Below are 20,211 nucleotides of genomic sequence, written 5' to 3'. Positions count from 1 at the left end.
ATCATAGAGGAGACATATTTTTTATTTCCAAGTCAGTTAGGTAAACACAGCGAGATGTGGCAAAGAACTTCTGATATTGCAGCAATTTTGAATATCTAGTCTTGAAAGTGGCCAGAAAAAATATACATATATTGTTAGACTGTATTTTAGTAAGGAACAAATAGCCCATTCTGTCATAGAAATGTACAGTTCTGTCAGAGTGTAGGAGTGACCCTCCCATTCTATAGCCTAATGATTGAATTTTTTCACTTTCAATTGGAGTTTTCACAGTTAATAATTCTTGGTCAGAAAAAAAAAATAGCAATGTATTTTATGCACATTGGCAACTTTAGCTATTTTGAATGCAGTGATAAAAGGAACATTGGAAGGGTGATATGATATGTTGGTGCAATTAAGTGACCTAGCCATGGTAGTTCTGCCATAGATTTCCCAGATATGATTGGATGGTTGGCTGTTTTCTCCAAGTCCTGAAATTACTTCTGTAAAAGAGGCAGACAAGTTTTTTTCCATTCAATTTTATCAATGTTATCTATACCATCTGTATACCTATCTGTAACTTGGTGCCTGAGATAGTGTGATCATTACCTCTCTGCAGGGGTCTGCAATTCTAACTGTATAATAACAAGAATTGCTTTATTTTGTAGTTTCCCTGCTAAAGAAATGCTTTGTACAGATTTGCAGGTATGGCAGGAGGCAACTCAGATCAAGTAATAATTATTCTTAGAGTTACATAAAGTCTTCACTCTAACTTGATTAATTAGGCAGACAACTAAATATAACGTTCTCGTGCCAGACAGGTATCTTCAGTTGCCTACCTCAACCTGATGATCACTTCTTTTGGTTGAACTGCTAAGCAGATTTGAGATGTCACTTCTATTTTAAAATGTTCAGATTCGGTTAAATAATGGTTTTCCCATTTACAGGAGTCCAATTTTGAAATCCCCCAACAAGTTGATTCAGTATGTATATATTATACTGAATGCCATCACATGTTGTGATTTATTCAATTATGCACATCTCAAAATATTTTCTGAACACTTGGTGCTAGAGGAAATACACCCAGCAACAGTCATGGGTTTGAGTGGGAGGGTAGTTTGTTTTCACCAGCTTTCAAAAACAATTTGTACAGTATTTGTAGAGAACATGTTTCTAGTGAATTTGTGTAGCTTGGGAGATACAGGCAAGCTGTGTTTCTATTATTGCCTAAAATAAAGGCTGGAATGTTTTTTTTTCCCCCTTCATCATTTTCTGATAGCAGTTTTATCTTCTTCTGTGTAAAAGAAAAAAAAGATTACCATCAAGTTGTGTTTTTATTTTTAAACAGCTTTATTGGCCATTCACTGGGTAATTTAATAATTCGTTCAGTGCTCACAAGACCTCGATTTAAATATTACCTCAGCAAACTTCATACCTTCTTGTCTCTGTCTGGACCACATCTTGGTACTCTCTACAACAGCAGTGCTCTTGTGAATACAGGTAAAATATTATTATTGATGGTGTAAGATCAGGGGAGGTTTTGTAGGTGAATGCACTAAAACTATGTCTGTTTTTTTCTGAAGACTGACTGTAGCTGTAGCAGAATCCTAGCAGAAACTGCAAATAAATTCTAAGAAATCTTTTTAGATAACATACAATTTTTAAATTAATTAAGGATGAAAACTTGTTTCTGAGTTTACCACTTGCCTTGAAGGGCACAAAACCAAAGTGAGTAACACTTATTTTCACTAAATATAAATATACTCATTAAACTGTTAAGAATACACTCTAAATCATGAAGAAAATTTATTCATTTAATGCCAGCTCATTTACTGTTTTATTGCTTCATACAAAAATTAAGAGCAAAAACTTTCTACTCACATATGTTGAGCTTAAAAAAAGTTGACAGGAATTGCTGGCCAGTTGGAGTTAATGTTGGAGACTTTCAGAGCAGACCCTTTAGGATTTTGGAAAATACCAAGATAATAACAAGTAATGGTATGTAATCTAAAGCATTACATCATGTTATATAGCACTGGCCTTCAGGAAATCACTATTACAATTTAACTATTTCCCTGAGAGTTGAACCAGCACATAAAAGCCAGGTAGTGGGCTTTGCTCATTGTCAAATAAAGAGGGTACAAAATCATAGAAAGAAAATTCTGCTTTCTTTTTTATATCTCCTAATTATTTTTTATTATTTCAATTGTTTTATAAAGTTATTTTCAGAAAGCTGAGATTGCTTGTTGATTACTGCTATGTATTTCAACATCAGAATGTTCTAATATTCTGTAAATTGTTAAACTAGAGTTTGAATTTCGCCTTATGGCTAACATTGACACATTGTCACTTTTTGCAAGTATAGTTATTTTAGTGAGAGCATGTACATTAGTAGAAGTAATGGTCTTCATGCCTGATTATACATATAGGCAGGAAAGAAAATGACATAGCAACATCTGAGGACTAAATATATAGATGCTGCTTATCTTATATATGTCTAATTACTTTTTGTATATTATTTTGGATTATATTCATCTTGTGCCTTACAATATAGGACTGTGGTTTATGCAGAAATGGAAGAAGTCTGGGTCTCTGTTGCAGCTGACATGTCGAGACCACTCGGATCCACGACAAACATTCTTATACAAGCTTAGTAAAAAAGCAGGTAAGCTTTGCTAAGGTCTGTTATATTTTAAAGACCGTTATGCATATATGTGAACAGGAAACCAAGAAAATATGTTTCCAAGAGGCTCCTTTTTTCAGTTTATTTAAGTTATATTGTGTTCAGTTCCATATTCTTCAAACAAGTAAACAGTAAATTGTCCTTTTTTCTAGAGGTGGACCAATACATTGACACTTTCTTTCCTAACTAATAAGCCTAAGTGCAAGCACTATACTATGTATTTCAACTTCCTCTTGAGTTACTGCAGTGTAATGAGTCGAGTGCAGCCACGCTTATTTAATATGACCTGTTTATATATCTCTTTGCTTATCTATTCTATAAATATAACATTCTGCTTTAACTTTCTTTCAACTTTCTTTCAACTGATCTTTTATTTCTGCTTCGGGGTGGACAGAGAAAATAAAACCTCGTTTTGATAAAGGAAGGAGAAATTGTTCTTAGCTTCATAGCTAACCTCCACCCCAAAATTAGATTATTTGTAATATATCATGAATATAATTTTCTCTGGCTTGCATATTCTTACATCAGATGTTGACTGAGAGTCAGTTTTGGCTGTGAATAATGTGCCAGTTTGGGGTTAGTTTCCATTAAGCAATATAAGGTTTACTGAGGATTCATTTGGGAGGTATTTTTACTTATGTATCAGGCAAACAGTTGTGTAGCCCAACATGCTCATTTGTGTGAAAAATCTGGGTATGTTTCTCCATCAAAAGGTTTGTAGGTTGTCACAGCTGAAATCCAGTTGAGAGCTTTGGGCGAGAAAAGACCAAAAGAAAAGCTTCTGTGACGTCTGAATCCAAAACTTGTATGACAAGAAACAGAAAAGAATAAGAGGATAAATATATTATGAATAAATTCCCCCATCTGTATCGTGCAACTCTTCCTCTGTACAGCATCAGTCAGGCTGACATTATTTGCTATATGAGCAGTCACACAGAATTTATTCTTCTCAAGTTCTTTGAGTTTTCTACATTCATTTTCCTTCAGTGTAAAAATCTTTTGGTGGGATTTGCTATTCATGCATTGTAATTTATTCTTTTTATAGCAGCGAATGATAATTATCCTATAAGTAATGAAGTGAAATTGGATACATGGTTCATAGTCAAGCAGGTGCTTATTATCACTAGCTGTGGTCTGATTTTTTGATTTAAAAATAGCTGATGCAAGTTGTTTGGTATTTGCCAGAGAACTTGGAGTAAATGGGTTAAAACTATGTGTCATGTTATGCCTACTAAATATCATAATCATAGAACCCATAGGCCTGGGTTGAAAAGGACCACAATGATCATCTGGTTTCAACCCCCTGCTACGTGCAGGGTCGCCAACCACCAGAACAGGCTGGCCAGAGCCACATCCAGCCTGGCCTTGAATGCCTCCAGGAATGGGGCATCCACAGCCTCCTTGGGCAACCTGTTCCAGTGCATCACCACCCTCTGTGTGAAAAACTTCCTCCTAATATCTAACCTAAACCTCCCCCGTCTCAGTTTAAAACCATTCCCCCTTGTCCTATCACAATCCACCCTTGTAAACAGCCGTTCCCCTTCCTGTTCATATGCTCCCTCCCATATCAGGATATGCTGGAATAGTGATTCATCTAAGTGACAGAACTTCATGTTACAAAGTTGTTGTTATTATTTATTGGTAGGTCCTTTAAAGTAAAAGGAAACGCATCCATCTAAGCCAAGTTTCCTTGTTAGAAAAGAAAGAACTACCTTAAAATGTTGACTTGTTGACGTTAAAGAGCCTACTTTTACATTATCTTCAAGAATTCTGAAAACTTGTGTCATAGGTTTACACATCTCATACACACAGGAATGTGTAATAGATTTTCCTTCTGGACATGATCATTCAGAATTATATTAAGTTAAAGCTATTTTATCTCTTACAATTACCGTAATCAGTAATTGCTGATTAGGTACAAAATCTGACCTTATCTGCTCATAAAAGCCAAGAAGTGGTAGGGTAATTCTAAATGAAGAATGATTGAGCTTATGCTAATTCCTGAATACAAAGTTGCCTTAAGCACTGGTTGCTTTATGTTGGAGGACCATTTCTACCAGCTTTAACCAAAGGAAAACTTAGTTTTCTGATGTTACTGCTTCATAATGATATTTTTTAGAATTACATTCTTTGACAACAATCTCCTTGAAGTTGGCTTGTCAGGTCTTCAGCAACCAGTCTGTTTGGTAGCTTCTGGAGTCTTGCAAATGATGGTTAATTTCATACTGCAACAAGAAATTACAGCAGGTTGCCAGCTTCGATGACACTCAAGCTGTTCAATACAGAACCAATTGCAGCAGCGCAAATGAAAAACCACATGAAATGTCTGTTCTCTGTAAACAGAATTTCATGTTGTAGTACTGATTATGCAACCAAAGAAATAGAATTGAATTATTTGAAATGAACTTCATAAGATTTTTAGACACACACACACAAAAATAGATCTTGTCATCTACTTACTAATTGCTTGGCTCTTAGACATTAGAGCATTGGTAGAAATGAATACCTCTCATAACTGAACAAAACTGTAGTATTGAAGTCCTGTTCTCAAAAGGATAACTGCCAATTAGAATTAATATTGAAATACTTGAAACCAGTGCATTAATGCTTGAAACCAGTGCATTAATGAATTGTTCAGTAAGCACAGTGTTGTGATTCAAAGAGAAGTTCCAGAATTTACACAGCTTCCATGTAGTCTATGGATTATGTTCAACTATTTTCTACAAGTGATAACTGCATCTTCATTTGTACTTTCTAATACCAAATGGTAAAATTAGCTAGTTTAGAAAATTCCACGTATTTATCACCATACCATTGGAATAATGAGAAGGGTTTGGTTGCTTGCTTTAGAAAACAAACAAGCAAATAAACAAAAATAACTACAAAAGATTGAAGATGTCTATTTGATCTCAGTATTCAAATACATAACCGTTTCCAGTTGGAGCACACTGTAATTTTGGTGTGAGGAAGTGGGAAGGCAGTAGCTCCAGTAAAAGAGAAGATGCTTTCAGCACTTCTCAAGCTTCTCTAATTCACTTTGTTAGACATAAAATATGCTCACATTTGCACTTTATTTTGGCTGAGAAACTCGTTTGGAAGCAAATCTCTTCATCATCCCTGTTTACTTCTGAACACAGTCAGTGAGCTTTAGCAGTCAATGCATATTTCATCCACGGGATCAGACAGAGCTGGTCCAAAGTAAACTCTCCTGGAATTGGGCATTATGATGGATGAGAGATTCCTAATGCTGACAGGGTTTTTCTGCAGTTCTGTTCCTTTCATGCCCCAGGGTTCAGAAATGTGAATTGCATGGCTGTGGTCTCTTCGAGGATATTTTTGTATTTACGTAGCTAGGCTTAGATTCATGTGTTCTAGCACTCCCACAGAATTTGATTAGTAGAATTCTGATGTGCTTGTTTATTGCATAATGTCCCCTCTTCATAAATAATGCATTTTCCTAATCTCTGAAAGGAGGAAAGGAAGCTTGTTTGGGTTTCAGTTTATGTCCGTGTCAGAAACAAGTAGAGGGCAGGTCTGCCAGAGTTCAAGAAGCCTTTGGACAACATTCAAAAATACAGTTTGAATCTTGAGTGTTCCAGTGTGGAGCCAGGAGTTGAACTCAGTGATCCTTGTGGGTTCCTTCAAACTTGGGATATTCTGTGATTCTATGAGATAAACCATGAGTTAGCATGGTTGACACGTCTTCTGCTTTGAGATGTTTATTATGTAGAGGATGTCAGCTTCGCATACTTGGTCCTGTTTGGTTTTGTGGAGGGAAAAAGCATTTCAGCTCTTGCCTTGAGAGAGCATCTGGCAAGTAACTTCTTCACTTCTGATAAGAGGGAGGACTTCCTTGCCCTTAATGTCACTGTCACAGTGATGATGGAAGAATCTGGAAGGTTCTAAAGCTGAATGCTTTAGATAAGTTTTATAAATTAAAATATTCAAGGCCAAGGTTTAGCTGTCATGCACCTGAATTGATTCTTCTCATTGACAAATGGCTTGAGTTACCTCATGCTGTAGAAATCCAAGGGATTGCCAGGTATGTTTGTATACACCATTTTGACTCTTTCTTGGAATGCCCATCACATAGTGTCACATGAACTATGTCAGAACAAATAACATCAAAACATAAGGCTTAGACATTTTTCTTCAAAATAAGCACAGACATCCAAAGAAAAAGCACCCAAGAATAGTTAAAACAGAAAAATTAGTGTCCGTAAAATACCCTGTGCCTTTTTTTGTTCATAATGAAAAATTCCCTCAAGCACTTTCTCATAATGAAAGATTCTTGATGTTTGTCATACCAGAAGCAAGAGCAAGTCCAAGATATTATTTCTATGAGCAAGAATAAAGCATAAAAATGAGTCACTGTGGCTAAACAGGGAATGCCTAATTTTTAAATCATCATGTCCTAAGCCTATTCTTTTAATGTTTTGTTTGTATTGCATTATATGTGAGGCTGAAGAGAAGTCTATTTAAATGCTGATTGATGCCGATTGTTGTTCTTCTAAAGATTCCGCAGGATGTGTCTTCCTTCCTCAGGTTGATTAAAAGATCTAGGCACAGAGCCAGCAGTGTGCCCTTGGGGCCAAGAGGGCCAGTGGTGTATCCTGGAGTGAATTAAAAAGAGAGCAGCCAGCAGGTCGAGGAAGGTGATCCTCCCCCTCTACTCTGCCCTCGTGAGACCACATTTAGGGTACTGTGTCCAGTTCTGGGCTCTGCAGTTTGAAAAAGAAAGGGATCTGCTAGAAGGAGTCCAGCAAAGGGTCGGTCTGGAGCATCTCTCATATGAGGAAAGGCTGAGTAACCTGGGCCTGTTCAGTCTGGGAAAAAGAAGAATGAGGGGGGATCTGATAAATGTTCATAAATATTTACAGGGAGGTGGAAGGTAAATGGATGAGGCCAGGCTCTTCTCAGTTGTGTGTATCAATAGGATAAGGAGCAATGGCCTAAAACTTGAGCATAGAAAGTTCCATACTAACACCCAGAAGAACTTTACAGAGTGATGGAGCACTGAAAACAGGCTGCCCAGAGAGTTGTGGAGTCTCCTTCTTTGGAGATATTCAAGACCCATCTGGACACCTACCTGTGTGACCTGCTGTAGGGTACCTGCTTTGACAGGGGGACTCAGTGGTCTCTTGAGGTCCCTTCCACCCTTGTAATTCTGTGATTTCTTCATACCTCTTACATTAATGCTAATGGATATTTCTTTAGGGAAAGCTAATATAAAAAATACTTCACACAAGATAGATGCAGATTTGGTAGATTTCCAAAGAATTCACAAAACTTTTACAGATTAGTCTGCACAGAATTCCTATCTTTGATTTGTTCCAAATGCATTATTTTCATCTCAGTACAAAGTTTCAGAACTGGCAGCTGAATCTTTGTGTAAGATTTGTTGCAGTCATTTTTAATCAGATGTCAAATAAAAGATTCCAGTGATTTAGCTGATCTGCTGAGACAGCATTGCTTTTCAGTGGGCACAGGCCAAAAAATAAAACCAAAGAAACACACAATGAAAAAAAACCAACAACGTGGATTTCCTATTTGAAGAGGGAAGGAACCAGGATTCAGTTTTGATTCATTTTTTTATGTTTTTATAGATTAACATAATTTTTACTTGGTTAATTTTCTTTTAAATCTGGCAATGTCCATCACTTTCTCATATACTGAAGTTGTTCGGTATTGTTTGCTTTTTTTTTTTAATTGACTTGGTTTGGAAATGTAGCCTTCATCATACAGAGTCTATAAAATACTAGAAACTTGGGGGACAACCTCTGGTAGAAAGGAAGGATTTTGTGTTGGATGGACTTCACAGTTGGGCACAAGCTGGCCAAAGTGTAGAGTCAGGAGGTGGCTAAAAGCCACTTAGATTAGGTGGGCTGTATTGCATCCATGTTTATGTTAAGCATTAACACCAGCACAACTACACTATTGATTGGAATGTCAGTGAAGACAAGGCACCATTCATCTTCACGTTTTTTAAGCAATGCATTTACTACCTTCTGTCAGCCAGAAACTGAGCAGTTGGTTCCTACATCCCTTGCATGCTAAGAAGCTGAAGTTTTAAAGCATATTGGTTTTAATTAAGAAAGATCACATGTGGATCTCACCTGTAGGTATTAAAATACATGCAGAGAAAAGGGCAGTTGCTCACAGTCATCCTGTAGCTTTATTGTAATTTAATTTTTCTGCATTTTTGTGTAAGATCGTATGAAAAAAATTTCATAGTGCCAAATTTCAGCTGCAAAAATATTTAATCAATCTTTAGTAATTGTCAGGTGATTCATTATTTCCTTTTTTTTCTTTTCTTGTAGGTCTTCATTACTTCAAAAACATTGTCTTAGTTGGATCTCTGCAGGATCGTTACGTTCCTTATCACTCTGCTCGCATTGAGATGTGTAAAACAGCTTTAAAGGATAAACAATCAGGTAATAAATGTAAAATGAACAGACCACTCAAATGAAAGCTTATGGGTCTCAGATTCATCCCATATAATTCTGGGTGCATAACTGAGACGCCTCAGCTATGTCCATAGACACCTTGGGCTTACTCTATAGCAACAGAGAGGGAAAATGAAGAGCTGAATTGTTTTCTGATTCTGTCCTGTTCTATTACACGCAATTGAGGAGTCTAAGACTCATTTACAGTTTACAAACGTGGCTGAAAGTTAGGTGGGATGAACGCAGCCCCTGATGTTTTACTCTGTGAATAGGGAGGGCAAATAACTTTGATTTTATTGGGGATGCCAAATTAGCTTCAAGGACATGGGCAGGCTTTATTTAGTTGAGGCTTAATACTAGCAATGAATGAAAATGGTTTTTTTCCATTTTCAGTGGTCATTTGTTGCTGTATTTACTGCTGGGATATCCCAGCATAGTCATGCTCTGACATTGTATATTAACAAATGAGCATCATTTACACAGGAGGTGTAATAAGTGAATACTGATAAGCAGTTTTTCACTATAAATGTATAATGAATAAATACATTGTATGTAAGGTTACGTTTTTGCACAGTATCTGAGGAAATTAAGCTTCCTGTATTCAGCATTAACAGAAAAGCAGCACAATACATTCAGCGCTTTTATTCCAGTACGCATTCATTTTCAGTTCAAGGTCATAGAACTGCATTCCTGGTGATTCACAGAGAACAATTTTTATTTTCCTCCACAGGACCAATTTACGCTGAAATGATCCAGAACCTGCTTCTGCCAGTTCTTCAAAATAAGGAATGTAATTTGGTTCGTTACAACGTAATTAACGCATTGCCCAATACAGCGGATTCTCTCATAGGGAGAGCTGCACACATTGCTGTTCTTGATTCAGAAATATTTTTAGAAAAATTCTTCCTTGTTGCTGCCCTGAAGTACTTTCAGTAGAGAAGAGCATCGTAAGAGACTTGGTTATTACCTCATTAACAGATGAATCAAATAATGTGTGATATTAAAGTATAGCTGCAGCTGTATTTTAAGAGATATTTATACTTTTTATATGGAAGATAATTTATATCATCCACACTTAGGGCTTTTTAACATCAACTTTACTTTCTAGGTAATGTGGCTGTGCAATATTTTTTTATTTTGTTCTTTTTACTTTTCTATTACTTTTTCTTAATTTGGGGTACCTAATTATTTGGAGATTAAAGCACAGTGTGTTCTCTGTTTGGTTTCTTATTGGCTCTTAAGACTATAGAAGTCAATATTACTTGGCTACATTTTACAAGACGCTTTAGATGCCAGAATTAATTGGGTTTAAAAGTTCTTCTGAGGTATTACACATGCAATTGTTGTATTTTAGCACTGTAGGAAGTTTAACTGGAAACAAAACGAGCTGCTAAAATACTGGATATTTGAAAACAGCTGTATCTGTGAGTCTCACTAAGACCGTTACCGAGTTGTCTGTTCGGACATCACAGCATCTTAACAATTTTCTACAAAGTCATTATCAGCATTAGTAAGTACGTTATGCCTGTGGGAATATATTTTCTACTGATCTCAAAAACACGTTAGTTTACATATTCAATTTTATTACTGGAACTTTAGTTTTCAGAAGCAAATGGCAACTAAGGATTTTTGAATGTTTAATGATAGCTGCCTTCAAATAATTGGGGTTTTGCAAACCGTATTAAAATTGCTCCTTACTCTGTCAGTTCCTCAGACGAACGCAGACTGTTTTACATGGACTTCCTTGTATGTACGTGAAAGAAGTAAATGTTATAAACTTCTGCAATACTTTTATGAATTTATTCAATTTTTAAATATTGTTCAAATGTTTTATTGACTACAAAGTATTGTAAATAGAAATGGATACATCTTCAAATGGGACGATATTGTAAACTTTACCTGTTCAGTGATGCAGATAAAATGTTTTTGATATACAGGAATGTTAAAGGTCTATTGACTTTCTACTGGTGCTGAATAGCATTGAGTTTGGTTTCACCTCCCTTCCCTTTTCTCTGTTTCAAACAAGAATTCACTAAAGGTGAGGCGGAAAAAGGTTACATGTGCATTCACTAACTGTAATAATGAACATCTTTTGAGAAACATAAATTTGTTGTATAATGCATGTTTATTTTTAGCATTGTGTTATTGCATCTGGTGTTAATAAAATGAACAAATGACTCTAATGAAAGCAATTAAAGGAACTGAAATCTTCTGCTAATTACCAGATCCTGGGGAGGCATTTTTGTATATAATTAATACTTTTGTATTATTTGAAATGAATGTAGCAATAATAGTTTGTAATGAAGTAATTTTACATTTTATATGGTTTGTTAATACAGTCTCTGTAATAACACACTTTCTTCTCTGCAGCTTACAGATTTCAGATGAGCACCTGCACTTTGGCAATGTGTACACTTCAGAGTGCTTTCTTACAGAGTTGTTTTAGGCAAGTGCTTACTACAGGAAGATATCTTATATACATTCCTATTCTAACAATATCTATTTTTATATATTTTTATATTATGGTGGTACTGCTGTGCTGTAAATATTTAAATTACATTGTGATATCTCAACTGTCTTTGTTTAACAGTGTTATTGTAGCTGACTAGTAGGTAAGTTGTTAATATCCGTTTCAAAAGATAGAGAACATAAGTATTCAGACTTTTCTGTCACTGTTGAAAAATATTTGTCTTGCTGTGCCTTTCTGGAACTGAAAAAGTGTACGTTGTGCCTTTGTGATTAGCAAAGCAGAAATATCCTGCACTGGAGCCACTTTTTAAAATATCCAAGCCCATCCATTTAAGCAGACTTGAATCCAGTCTAATGGATGGTGTAGGAAATGCTCTGATGTTTGCATGTAAACTTTTCATAGAACAGGGCAAATGTAAAGAACTTCTCTCCTCGCCTGTATTTTCCCCAGTGCAATCCATGGTCGGGTGGCCCTTTGTGTTGTAGATTTTGTGGAGGCTGATTGATAACTCAAAGCCTCAAAGGAGGGGGCCAGTATTTGTTTGCTGTACTGAGTGGTGTGATGACCCCAATGTGCCCTTGAAGCACGTAAAGTTCATATTTGCACTCTTTAACTGTATGGTACTTTTGTGGTGGTTGTTTGAACAGCACATGCACTCATCCATGTTTGGAACATCTGTGCACAGCATGCTCCAGCTGCTCTTGCATATATCTATTTTTTAGATCGAAATATGGACTTGCATACATAATTCAGTACCATGTGATCTAGAGCAGCCATGAAATGCTCCATCTCTCCTCTTCTGTTTGAGTCAGGGCTTCATCTCTCTGCAGTGCCAGCAGCCTCCCCTTTACACAGGTATCCTGCAGCCACTTGGAAGAGGATGAGGCTGCATCAGGTGCTGCTTACAGAAAGGGAGTTAACAATCAAGGACTGACATTCCTTTAGAGAGCTGCCAGTCCCTTGCTCCCTGAAAGCATTACACTGTTCCTGTTATTTCACAAAGCTCCCGGTGGTATTATCAGGAGATTACTACATGAAATGAGAACACTATATCTGAGGTTTTGTTCCCATGTAATGTGTGTAAGTTAATTCCTTGGTCTGTATTTGAGTCTTCCATCAAAATTAAACTTTCTGATCCTAGAGATGTGGAAACTAATTGGGGGGGGCGGGGGAGGGAAGAAAGAAAAAGGAAAAAAAAAAAAAAGATTGTTTTGGAAATCACCAGGCCTTGCCGCTTATGTTCTAGCTCATCTGAACTGACCTGCATAGTGCATGTTGGCTGTAGGTCTTCTACTCCCTGCTTTTCAGAGCAACAAAATAAAGAATAATACATAATTCTGACTCCTTGCAGGGCAAGCTGGAGAGTAAAAGAGAAATGATTGGCAACCACAGGGAGGAAAGCACAAAACAAAATAACAAACTTTTCATTTTAATCACAGTGGCATGTGCTTACATATGTTCTTATGTTCAGGTAACGTTACATTCAGGTCTTATGTTCAGGTTCACAATCTCTTCAACCACAAGATCTAGGAATACATAAATCAGGACTAAAAAGTGAAGTTTACATTTTTAAGGAATATGCTGGAAATGAAGAATAAAGGGGGGAAAAAGCTCTGAAGACCCCCTTATTTTTGGGTAGAAGAATCATACGTAATTATTCTTACATAGTTGTTTCACCCTTACCATTTGGGAATGCACACAAGCGTGGTTTTTCATGGGTTTACTTTAATCTCTCAGAGAACAGAGCTTACCCCTTCTTGGTGCCTGCAGGCAGCTCAGTATGAATGTTGTCAAGGTAAGGATTTCATGGGAGCACGATAAGCTGTTGGACTTGGCATACATCTGTGGATTTTTTTCTTGCTGCTCTTGGGCTGAAGAGCATTTTTCCTGCATGAGCCACCACTACTGCACTGTTTTCTCTAGTCTGTTAGAATAACGGAAAGGCTTTCCCATCATTGTCAGTCTCTCATGCCCAATTAACCACGTTATAAAAAGCTGATTGAAAAAATGTCACACAGAAGGCAGTCAGTTAAATGTAATCGCTTTCCATGTGTAAGCACGGCCAGATGCCGCGCAATAAACTCAGCACAGCACTGCTGTTAATTTACCAAGGAGATTTACTTCCTTAAACGCTTAAAATGAGAATATAGAATCACAGAATTGCTCAGGTTGGAAAAGACCTTCAAGATCATCAAGTCCAACTGCAACCTGACCATCTAACTGACCTGACCCTAACTAACAGCCCACTGCTATATCACGTCCCTAAGCACCGCATCCAAACATAAAATGCTATTTTAGACTCCAGTTGCTCTGAAGCCAAGCGAGTAGCTTTCTCTATGGCTCAGTATTCGTGGGGATGGGTGAGAATTGTGGAAGAGTGAGGTGATGGGGTCCACAGAGCAACCAGCACACCTGTGCCAGGCTTCCTGCTGGGTGCACCGTGTGCCCCGCACGGCCGCGTTGGGCAGGTGGGAAAAACATGAGGTCGGTGTCAGTGGGGCTGTGTGGCACGTTGTGCTGCTCCTTCTGCGAGGAGGAGGAGCCCCTTCTCGGGTGTGGAAAGGGCACCTGCTGGGCTGTACAGACAGTGTGCTGTTTCAGTAATAAAGCAATTATGCGAGGTAACTGAGGTTACAGTGCTGCAGCCGTTACGAACGCTGGGTCTGTCAGCCGTTTCACGTCTTTGTACGTTACGTCTGTCTTTGTGTGATTCCCGCAGCGTGCTTTCATCACTTTTATGTGATTTTAGAATTTGTTTCTAAAAGCGGGAAGGTGTAGGAGCGCGTCTTTTGAGCGGTTAACCGTTCGTCGCACGGCAGGAACCGGGCCATGAGTTCATAGGAACTACCGCACAGGCGACATGCGGAGCCGCTCACCCACGGAGCACCGCCCCGCCCGCCTGCCTCCAGACGCCCTTCCCGCCTCCAGACGCCCTTCCCGCCGCTTCCCACGCGCGGCCCGTGGCCGTTGCGCAGGCGCGGCGCGCATGCGCGGCAGCGCGTCCCGAATCGGGACGGTGCGGCCATGGCGCTGCGGTTGCTGAGGGCCGCGGCGAGTAAGGAGCGGGTGGAGAGCGGGGTGGGGGAGGGGAGGACGCCGAGGCTTCTGCCAGGCTGTGTGTGCGAACGCGTGCCCGCACAGCTCTGGCCTGCAGCTGCTAGGCCTCGCTACCCGTTGTGGGAGTTTATTAGCGTCTGCGAGGGTTGGAACTGTAGTGAGACGCTGAGCTGCGCGTTGGTGCTCGCGGAATAGCTGGAGGGCAGCGCAGCGCTGTGTGTGTGCTGAGAGGCGGGCAGCCGGGCCGGGTGGGGGCAACCCCGTGTGGCGGCTGAGCCGTGAGAACGGAGCAATGTGGTGAGGAATGAGGCGGGGAATGGCTGCTGTGAGTACAGGAGGACTGGAAAGGGACCCCAGCCCGCAGCCTGAGCGGCCCTGCTGCGTTCGGTGACGGCTGAGCGCTACGGCTGCAGAGAAGTGGGATTTCCAGCTTCTTTCCAAGTTCAGCTCTGTGATTAGCACACGGCGCGGCCCATAGAGGATGAGCAGTCCCACAGCAGCCTGCAGAACGTACCCTGCTGATGGAGTTGGTCTTCTGCCCTGTGCTTCTCCGAGGCAGTCGGTGTTGAGATGCTGTCAGCCCTGTGTCAAGAGGAACTTGTTTTAGTCAGCAATTCCAAATATTACAAATAGGAGAAAGTGATTTTGCCTCTTCCCTCCTTACTGTCAGGTAGTTTCCTGTCAGTACTTCAGCATGACTTGTATTTGAGCTTGGACTGGAGCATTGAATTTCCTACCTGGCGTCTGTTCCAGCCTGCAGAAAAGCAGGGTGCTTGGCAGGAAGAAGGATCCAACAGATGCAGAAGAGTTGGATTCCTTGCTGTTCTTAAACCCCTTTGTCATAGCTAAAGAGGAAAAAAAAACTGTTCCTTTGGAGGCACTGGCTGCATTTAGCAGGCCCAGCATGGGTTATGTGACTGTAGGGCCTAAATCTGCTCAGGCTATGGTATTTTAGGATGGTCGGATATGCTGATTTGGGGCATACAGCTGGTTGCTGTTTGGTATGGGTAAGTGACAGCTGTGCTGTTGGAGGAGGCTGAGGTGAGGCCATGGCTCTCTGCAGTGCTTGGAGCCCAGTGTAGGCAGGCAGGGTTTATGTTTGAATCCTCTAAAGAAAAGACCAGGCCATGTCCATAGCTGAAGTTTTTTCAGAGATGTTCCTGTTCGTGGTGGGCATTTGGCTTTTTAATGAAATGCAGAAGTGTCTGTCTTTTGGGAGGTCTTTGTGAGCAATTTCTCATTTGGTAATGACTATGCAGTTACTTAGAATATCTGCACACCTTAGTGTCTTTAGAATACTTAGCAGAACATTAAGGTGGGGATGGTAATAAGGTTTCTCCTAATTTGTGTTTAAAGCTATTAGTAAGGCTTTATGAGAGGAAAATATTTTCTTCTAATTAAAGCATATGTATAGGGTTATATAATTGAACTTAAATGTGCTTAAAGCTTGTTCTGCTTTTGACTACCAAATTATTTTATTGTCATAAGTGAAGCCCCTCTGTTCTTTGCCAGCATCCTAGAAGACCTGTTACCAAGGGAACAGTGATTTTTCTTTACTTTTGGGGTTACTTTCCTTTGGGGAAGTAGAGGCTCTTTCTGACAAAGAAGTTGCTGGAAAGGAGCCAAGCCCTGGAAATCTGCAGCCTTTTTGGGGGAGGTTCAGCCTTTTCCAGGGAAACAGAATGTATTCCTCTATGCCAGCATCATTACTATTTAGAGTCTAAAATGCAAGAAGACAGTAACAGTGAAGTTAATTTCAAACAGTTTAAAATACACTGTTGATGTGAACAGAGTTATACAACTAACACAATTTTGCATGCATATGTTTCTAGAACCAAAAATAAGAATCTGCTAATTTCTTAGGTGTTCGTGAGATGAGTTTTGGAATTGAATATAGGAAGTTCTGCATTAACAAACGTGCAGAAGAACTTCTTTATGGTAAGGATGATGAAGCCCTGGAACAGGTTGCCCAGAGAGGTTGTGGAGTCTCCTTTTATAGAGATATTCAAGGTCTGGACACCTGCCTGTGTGACCTACTGTAGGGTACCTGCTTTAGGAGGAGGGTTGGACTTGATCTCTTGAGGTCCTTTCCCTGTAATATTGGGAGGTTTTTGCCTGACCTCCACTCCCTGCTTTTTGGAGTGATGCAGATTGGTTTGTTCTCACAGGTTCTCAAAACAAAGGCAGAGCTGTTCGGTATGAAGGTCTGATGTGTAGGTGACACATGTCCATTTGTTTGCAGGGTCATCGCTGCCCTGCAGCTCGCTGAGGAGCTATAAATCGGAGGGAAGACCTGAGCCTGCTAAGCAGACCCTTAAGAAACCAAAGTTACCAGTAGGCCGATTTGATGAACCGGAGGAGTCCAGCGTAGAGAGGGAACCTCTGGAAAGTAAGTCATGCTTTATGAAATTGAAAGCTGTATTTTAAAGGCAAGATCTCTCTTCTTGGGGACACTCCAGTTAGCCTGGACATCCTAACCTGGGTTCTTCCTGTGGGGCCTGCTGTCTGGCAAAAGTGCCTTCCAGCATCAACTATTCTATGGTTCTGCCAAATGTAACTGATGTAGCAATATTGGTCTACTATAATGCAGCTATAAATGTTGGTCCCAGCTGCTTTTTATGATGCAAGAAGCCTGTTCCACAAAAGGTGTCCGATCCGTGCTGCATTTCATTGTTGCTCTTAGCTTTGTGTGTGGTGTTTTGAAAAGCAGCGCCATGTGCAGAGCTTCCTGAGCCATTCAGCAGGGCCAGGGAGACCTGAAGAGCCCTGTCTGCTGTTGGTGTTGTGCTCTGGTCACTTGGTGGGGATACACAGAGTATCTTGTCTTACCTACACAGATACCAAATATATTGCTGCTGCAAGTCACAGAAACATACGCTTTTATCAGACAGAATTAAAGGATTGATTTTTCCTCTTCTTTCTTTAGTCATTCTTTAACTAGTCAGATTAACCTCGTTCACCATTGTGTGCTGTTCTGTTACTGCTTGTTTACCAGTGGCAATAACTTGTGTTTATCCATCTTGAGCTGTCTAGGACAAACTCTTTCAGTGTACCAATAGATCATTATGAGTTTCCAGATGACAGAATGACTGAAAAATTATAGTATCATTTCCAGAACGGCTGCCGGCAGTTTCAGATTGTGACTCACTATGAGCAGTGACTCAAGAGTTGGAGTTATTGTGTAAGCAGTTACTTAATTCTGAATTCCTTTCTATTCCCAAGGAATACCATCAGTGCTTCATTTAAAACAACTATTATCTTTTGCTTTTTGCTTAGATTTTTGGGCAAAATTAGAGGTTTCTTTTGTGTTTAAATTTAGTTGTGTGTTTTTATATACAGTGTTGGCAGTGGTTTGCTGGAGTGCTGACTGCTTCTTCTATCCTTGATGTTTATTAGAAAAAAAGGAGGGGTTTAGGTGGCCATTTGAAATTCCCATTGCCGTGTAGCTATCATAGAAAAAGCTTTTGAGCTTCTGTATCCACTGTCAGCACATCAGTAGTGCTTAGATATTGGGGTGATGCTGGATGCATTTATGCTCCCTGTACTGCCGGAGGTGCTCAAGTGCTGATATTCCCTATCATGGTTTGCATGAATTTAAACAGGCGTCCCAATATGTCATTCTGTATGGCCTGTAGCTATGTGAGTCTTCCTTTATCACTGTCCTTCACTTTCACTGCTCCCCAGAATTTCTGTTCTCTTTTCTCATGTTCAGTCCTGCTCTGTATTATGTTTTTCCCAGCAGTGCAGTAGTGCTGAGAGAGCCCCTAGTCACGTGGACTTAAGGAGGGCTCTGGAATCAGCATGGCAGAGGTGCATGGGGTACCCTGAGCTTCAGGGAGCCTTGCAGACCAGAGCAGGATGAAAAAATACTCAGCCTAGGATGGTGCTGTGCCAGAAAGTGAGCGCTCTGTGGCTTGGTGAGGCCCAGGCAGAGGGCCTTACTGAGGGAGCACAGAGTAGCTTGAGGATGTTGATGGAGGAAAGGAGCAAAGCTAGGTGGTGTTAAGAACAGGTGGCGTAGCTAGGTAGTATGTTGGGAGTGGAAAAAGCTCTGCTGATGAGTTATGCTCATGTGGCTAACTGGGGAGATTTGGAAATCCCATTCATACCCCACGAAGGAAGGGTATCCTTCTCCTGGAAGGGTATCAGCATGACTCAGCAGGCTTATGCTTCATTTTAAAAGGTAGAATCATTGACTTGCTCAGGTTGGAAAAGACCTTAAAGATGATTGAGTTCAACCATGACCTAACCATACTACTCTAACTCTAACAACCCTCCGCTAAATCATGTCCGTGAGCACCACATCCAAACAGTTTTAAATGTATCCAGGGATGGTGACTCAACCATCTCCCTAGGGAGCCTATTCCAGTGCTTACCAACCCTTTCTGTAGAGAAGTTTTTCCTGCTATCCAACCTAAACTTCATCTGGCACAACTTGAGGCCATTTCCCCTCGTCCTGTTACCTGTCACCAGTGAGAAGAGACCAACCCCACTCTTGCTGTAAGCACCTTTCTGATATTAAAGGGAGCAATAAGGTCTCCCCTCAGCCTCCTTTTCCTGAGACTGAAAGTCTTATTAGGATTTTATAGTGCCTCCTATGATAATGGTATTTGGTGTGAAGTTGATGAACATCTGCATGATATTCAATGAAAAGATAGCATCTGTGAAAACATGATGGTAATTGTAAAATCATGACTAAAATTCTCATACCCAAGTGTCTGAAATCAAAAATCTAAACAAACACAGACAGTGATGTGGTATCTTAGATATAGTGAACGTGGCAGCTTACCTTCATGATAAAAGTTCTTACTGTGAATTCACTAGAATATCTGGTGCTGTAGTGCCTTGGGACACTGAGTTGTTTTTTCGTTTGCATTACTGAATATGGTAATATTTCTGACTGTTGTCACAAAACTCTGAAATTGTTGTTTTACTGCTCTGGGAAATACTGCTCTGGGTTTCCTCCCAAAAGACAATTGATTTTATATTGAAGTAGGGATTGAGAGAGAAACATCATAGATGGTCAGATGCTTATATTTCACAATCACAGAATGGTTGTGGCTGGTAGGGTCCTCTGGGTCCATGTGGCCCAACCCCTGCTCCAGCAGGGACACCCTGAGCAGGGGATCCAGGACCACATCCAAGCAGCTTTTGAAGATCTCCCAAGGAGGGAGACTCCAGAGCTTCTCTGACTTGTAATATATATCTATATATATACATATAGATATATATATTCCTGATCTGATTCAGTTTGTGTCTGTATTTGTCAGCATTGTATGCATTTTAATGAACTTTCCCTGTCGTTGTAGAATTCCCTGATGGAATCAATCCTGCTACAAAAGAGAGAGGTGGACCGAAGGGCCCTGAACCTACACGTTTTGGAGACTGGGAGAGGAAGGGACGTTGTATAGACTTCTGATGTATAAATGAATCCGTATTGCTGCTGATATATTTCTAGTTGTTGAGGAGTATGTATAGAATAATCTGAGCTAGATTTGTTGTGAATGTTCTTGCCTCTTTCATGCTTGTGATAAATTTTCTGGGATGCTTTATGTAAATAAGCATGATACTGCAACTGA

The 20,211-nt window shown here is 39.9% G+C and overlaps 2 protein-coding genes across 5 annotated transcripts in view; both read left to right on the top strand.

Moving 5' to 3' along the window:
• FAM135A (family with sequence similarity 135 member A) overlaps positions 1-12,715 on the top strand; it is an 82,745-nt gene extending 70,030 nt beyond the window's left edge. For all 4 annotated transcript variants that reach the window (XM_090136194.1, XM_031611308.2, XM_090136193.1 and 1 more), the window contains 4 exons: positions 1,325-1,476; positions 2,531-2,641; positions 8,980-9,093; positions 9,836-12,715. In XM_090136194.1, the coding sequence (XP_089992320.1) occupies positions 1,325-1,476; positions 2,531-2,641; positions 8,980-9,093; positions 9,836-10,041 (583 nt within the window). In that variant the 3' untranslated portion in view covers positions 10,042-12,715. The remainder of the gene's footprint in view (positions 1-1,324; positions 1,477-2,530; positions 2,642-8,979; positions 9,094-9,835) is intronic.
• A 1,648-nt stretch (positions 12,716-14,363) lies between these two features.
• Positions 14,364-20,211, top strand: SDHAF4 (succinate dehydrogenase complex assembly factor 4). Its single transcript, XM_031610924.2, has 3 exons — positions 14,364-14,630; positions 16,875-17,021; positions 19,942-20,211. The coding sequence occupies exons 1-3, from the start codon at positions 14,600-14,602 to the stop codon at positions 20,049-20,051; spliced, it is 288 nt and encodes a 95-aa protein (XP_031466784.2). The 5' UTR covers positions 14,364-14,599; the 3' UTR covers positions 20,052-20,211.

The sequence above is a fragment of the Phasianus colchicus genome, chromosome 2 (assembly GCF_987193195.1).
Source record: "Phasianus colchicus chromosome 2, bPhaCol1.hap1.1, whole genome shotgun sequence".
Classification (NCBI taxonomy): Eukaryota; Metazoa; Chordata; class Aves; order Galliformes; family Phasianidae; genus Phasianus; species Phasianus colchicus.
The sequence above is the reverse complement of the archived record's forward strand: the minus strand, read 5'-3'. Positions and strand labels throughout refer to the sequence as shown.

Excerpts from the sequence above, each read along its gene's own strand:
- SDHAF4 (XM_031610924.2), top strand. The coding sequence starts at position 14,600 with ATGGCGCTGCGGTTGCTGAGGGCCGCGGCGA. Across the intron at positions 14,631-16,874 it reads GTTGCTGAGGGCCGCGGCGA|GGTCATCGCTGCCCTGCAGC; the intron begins GTAAGGAGCGGG and ends ATTTGTTTGCAG. Across the intron at positions 17,022-19,941 it reads AGAGAGGGAACCTCTGGAAA|AATTCCCTGATGGAATCAAT; the intron begins GTAAGTCATGCT and ends CTGTCGTTGTAG.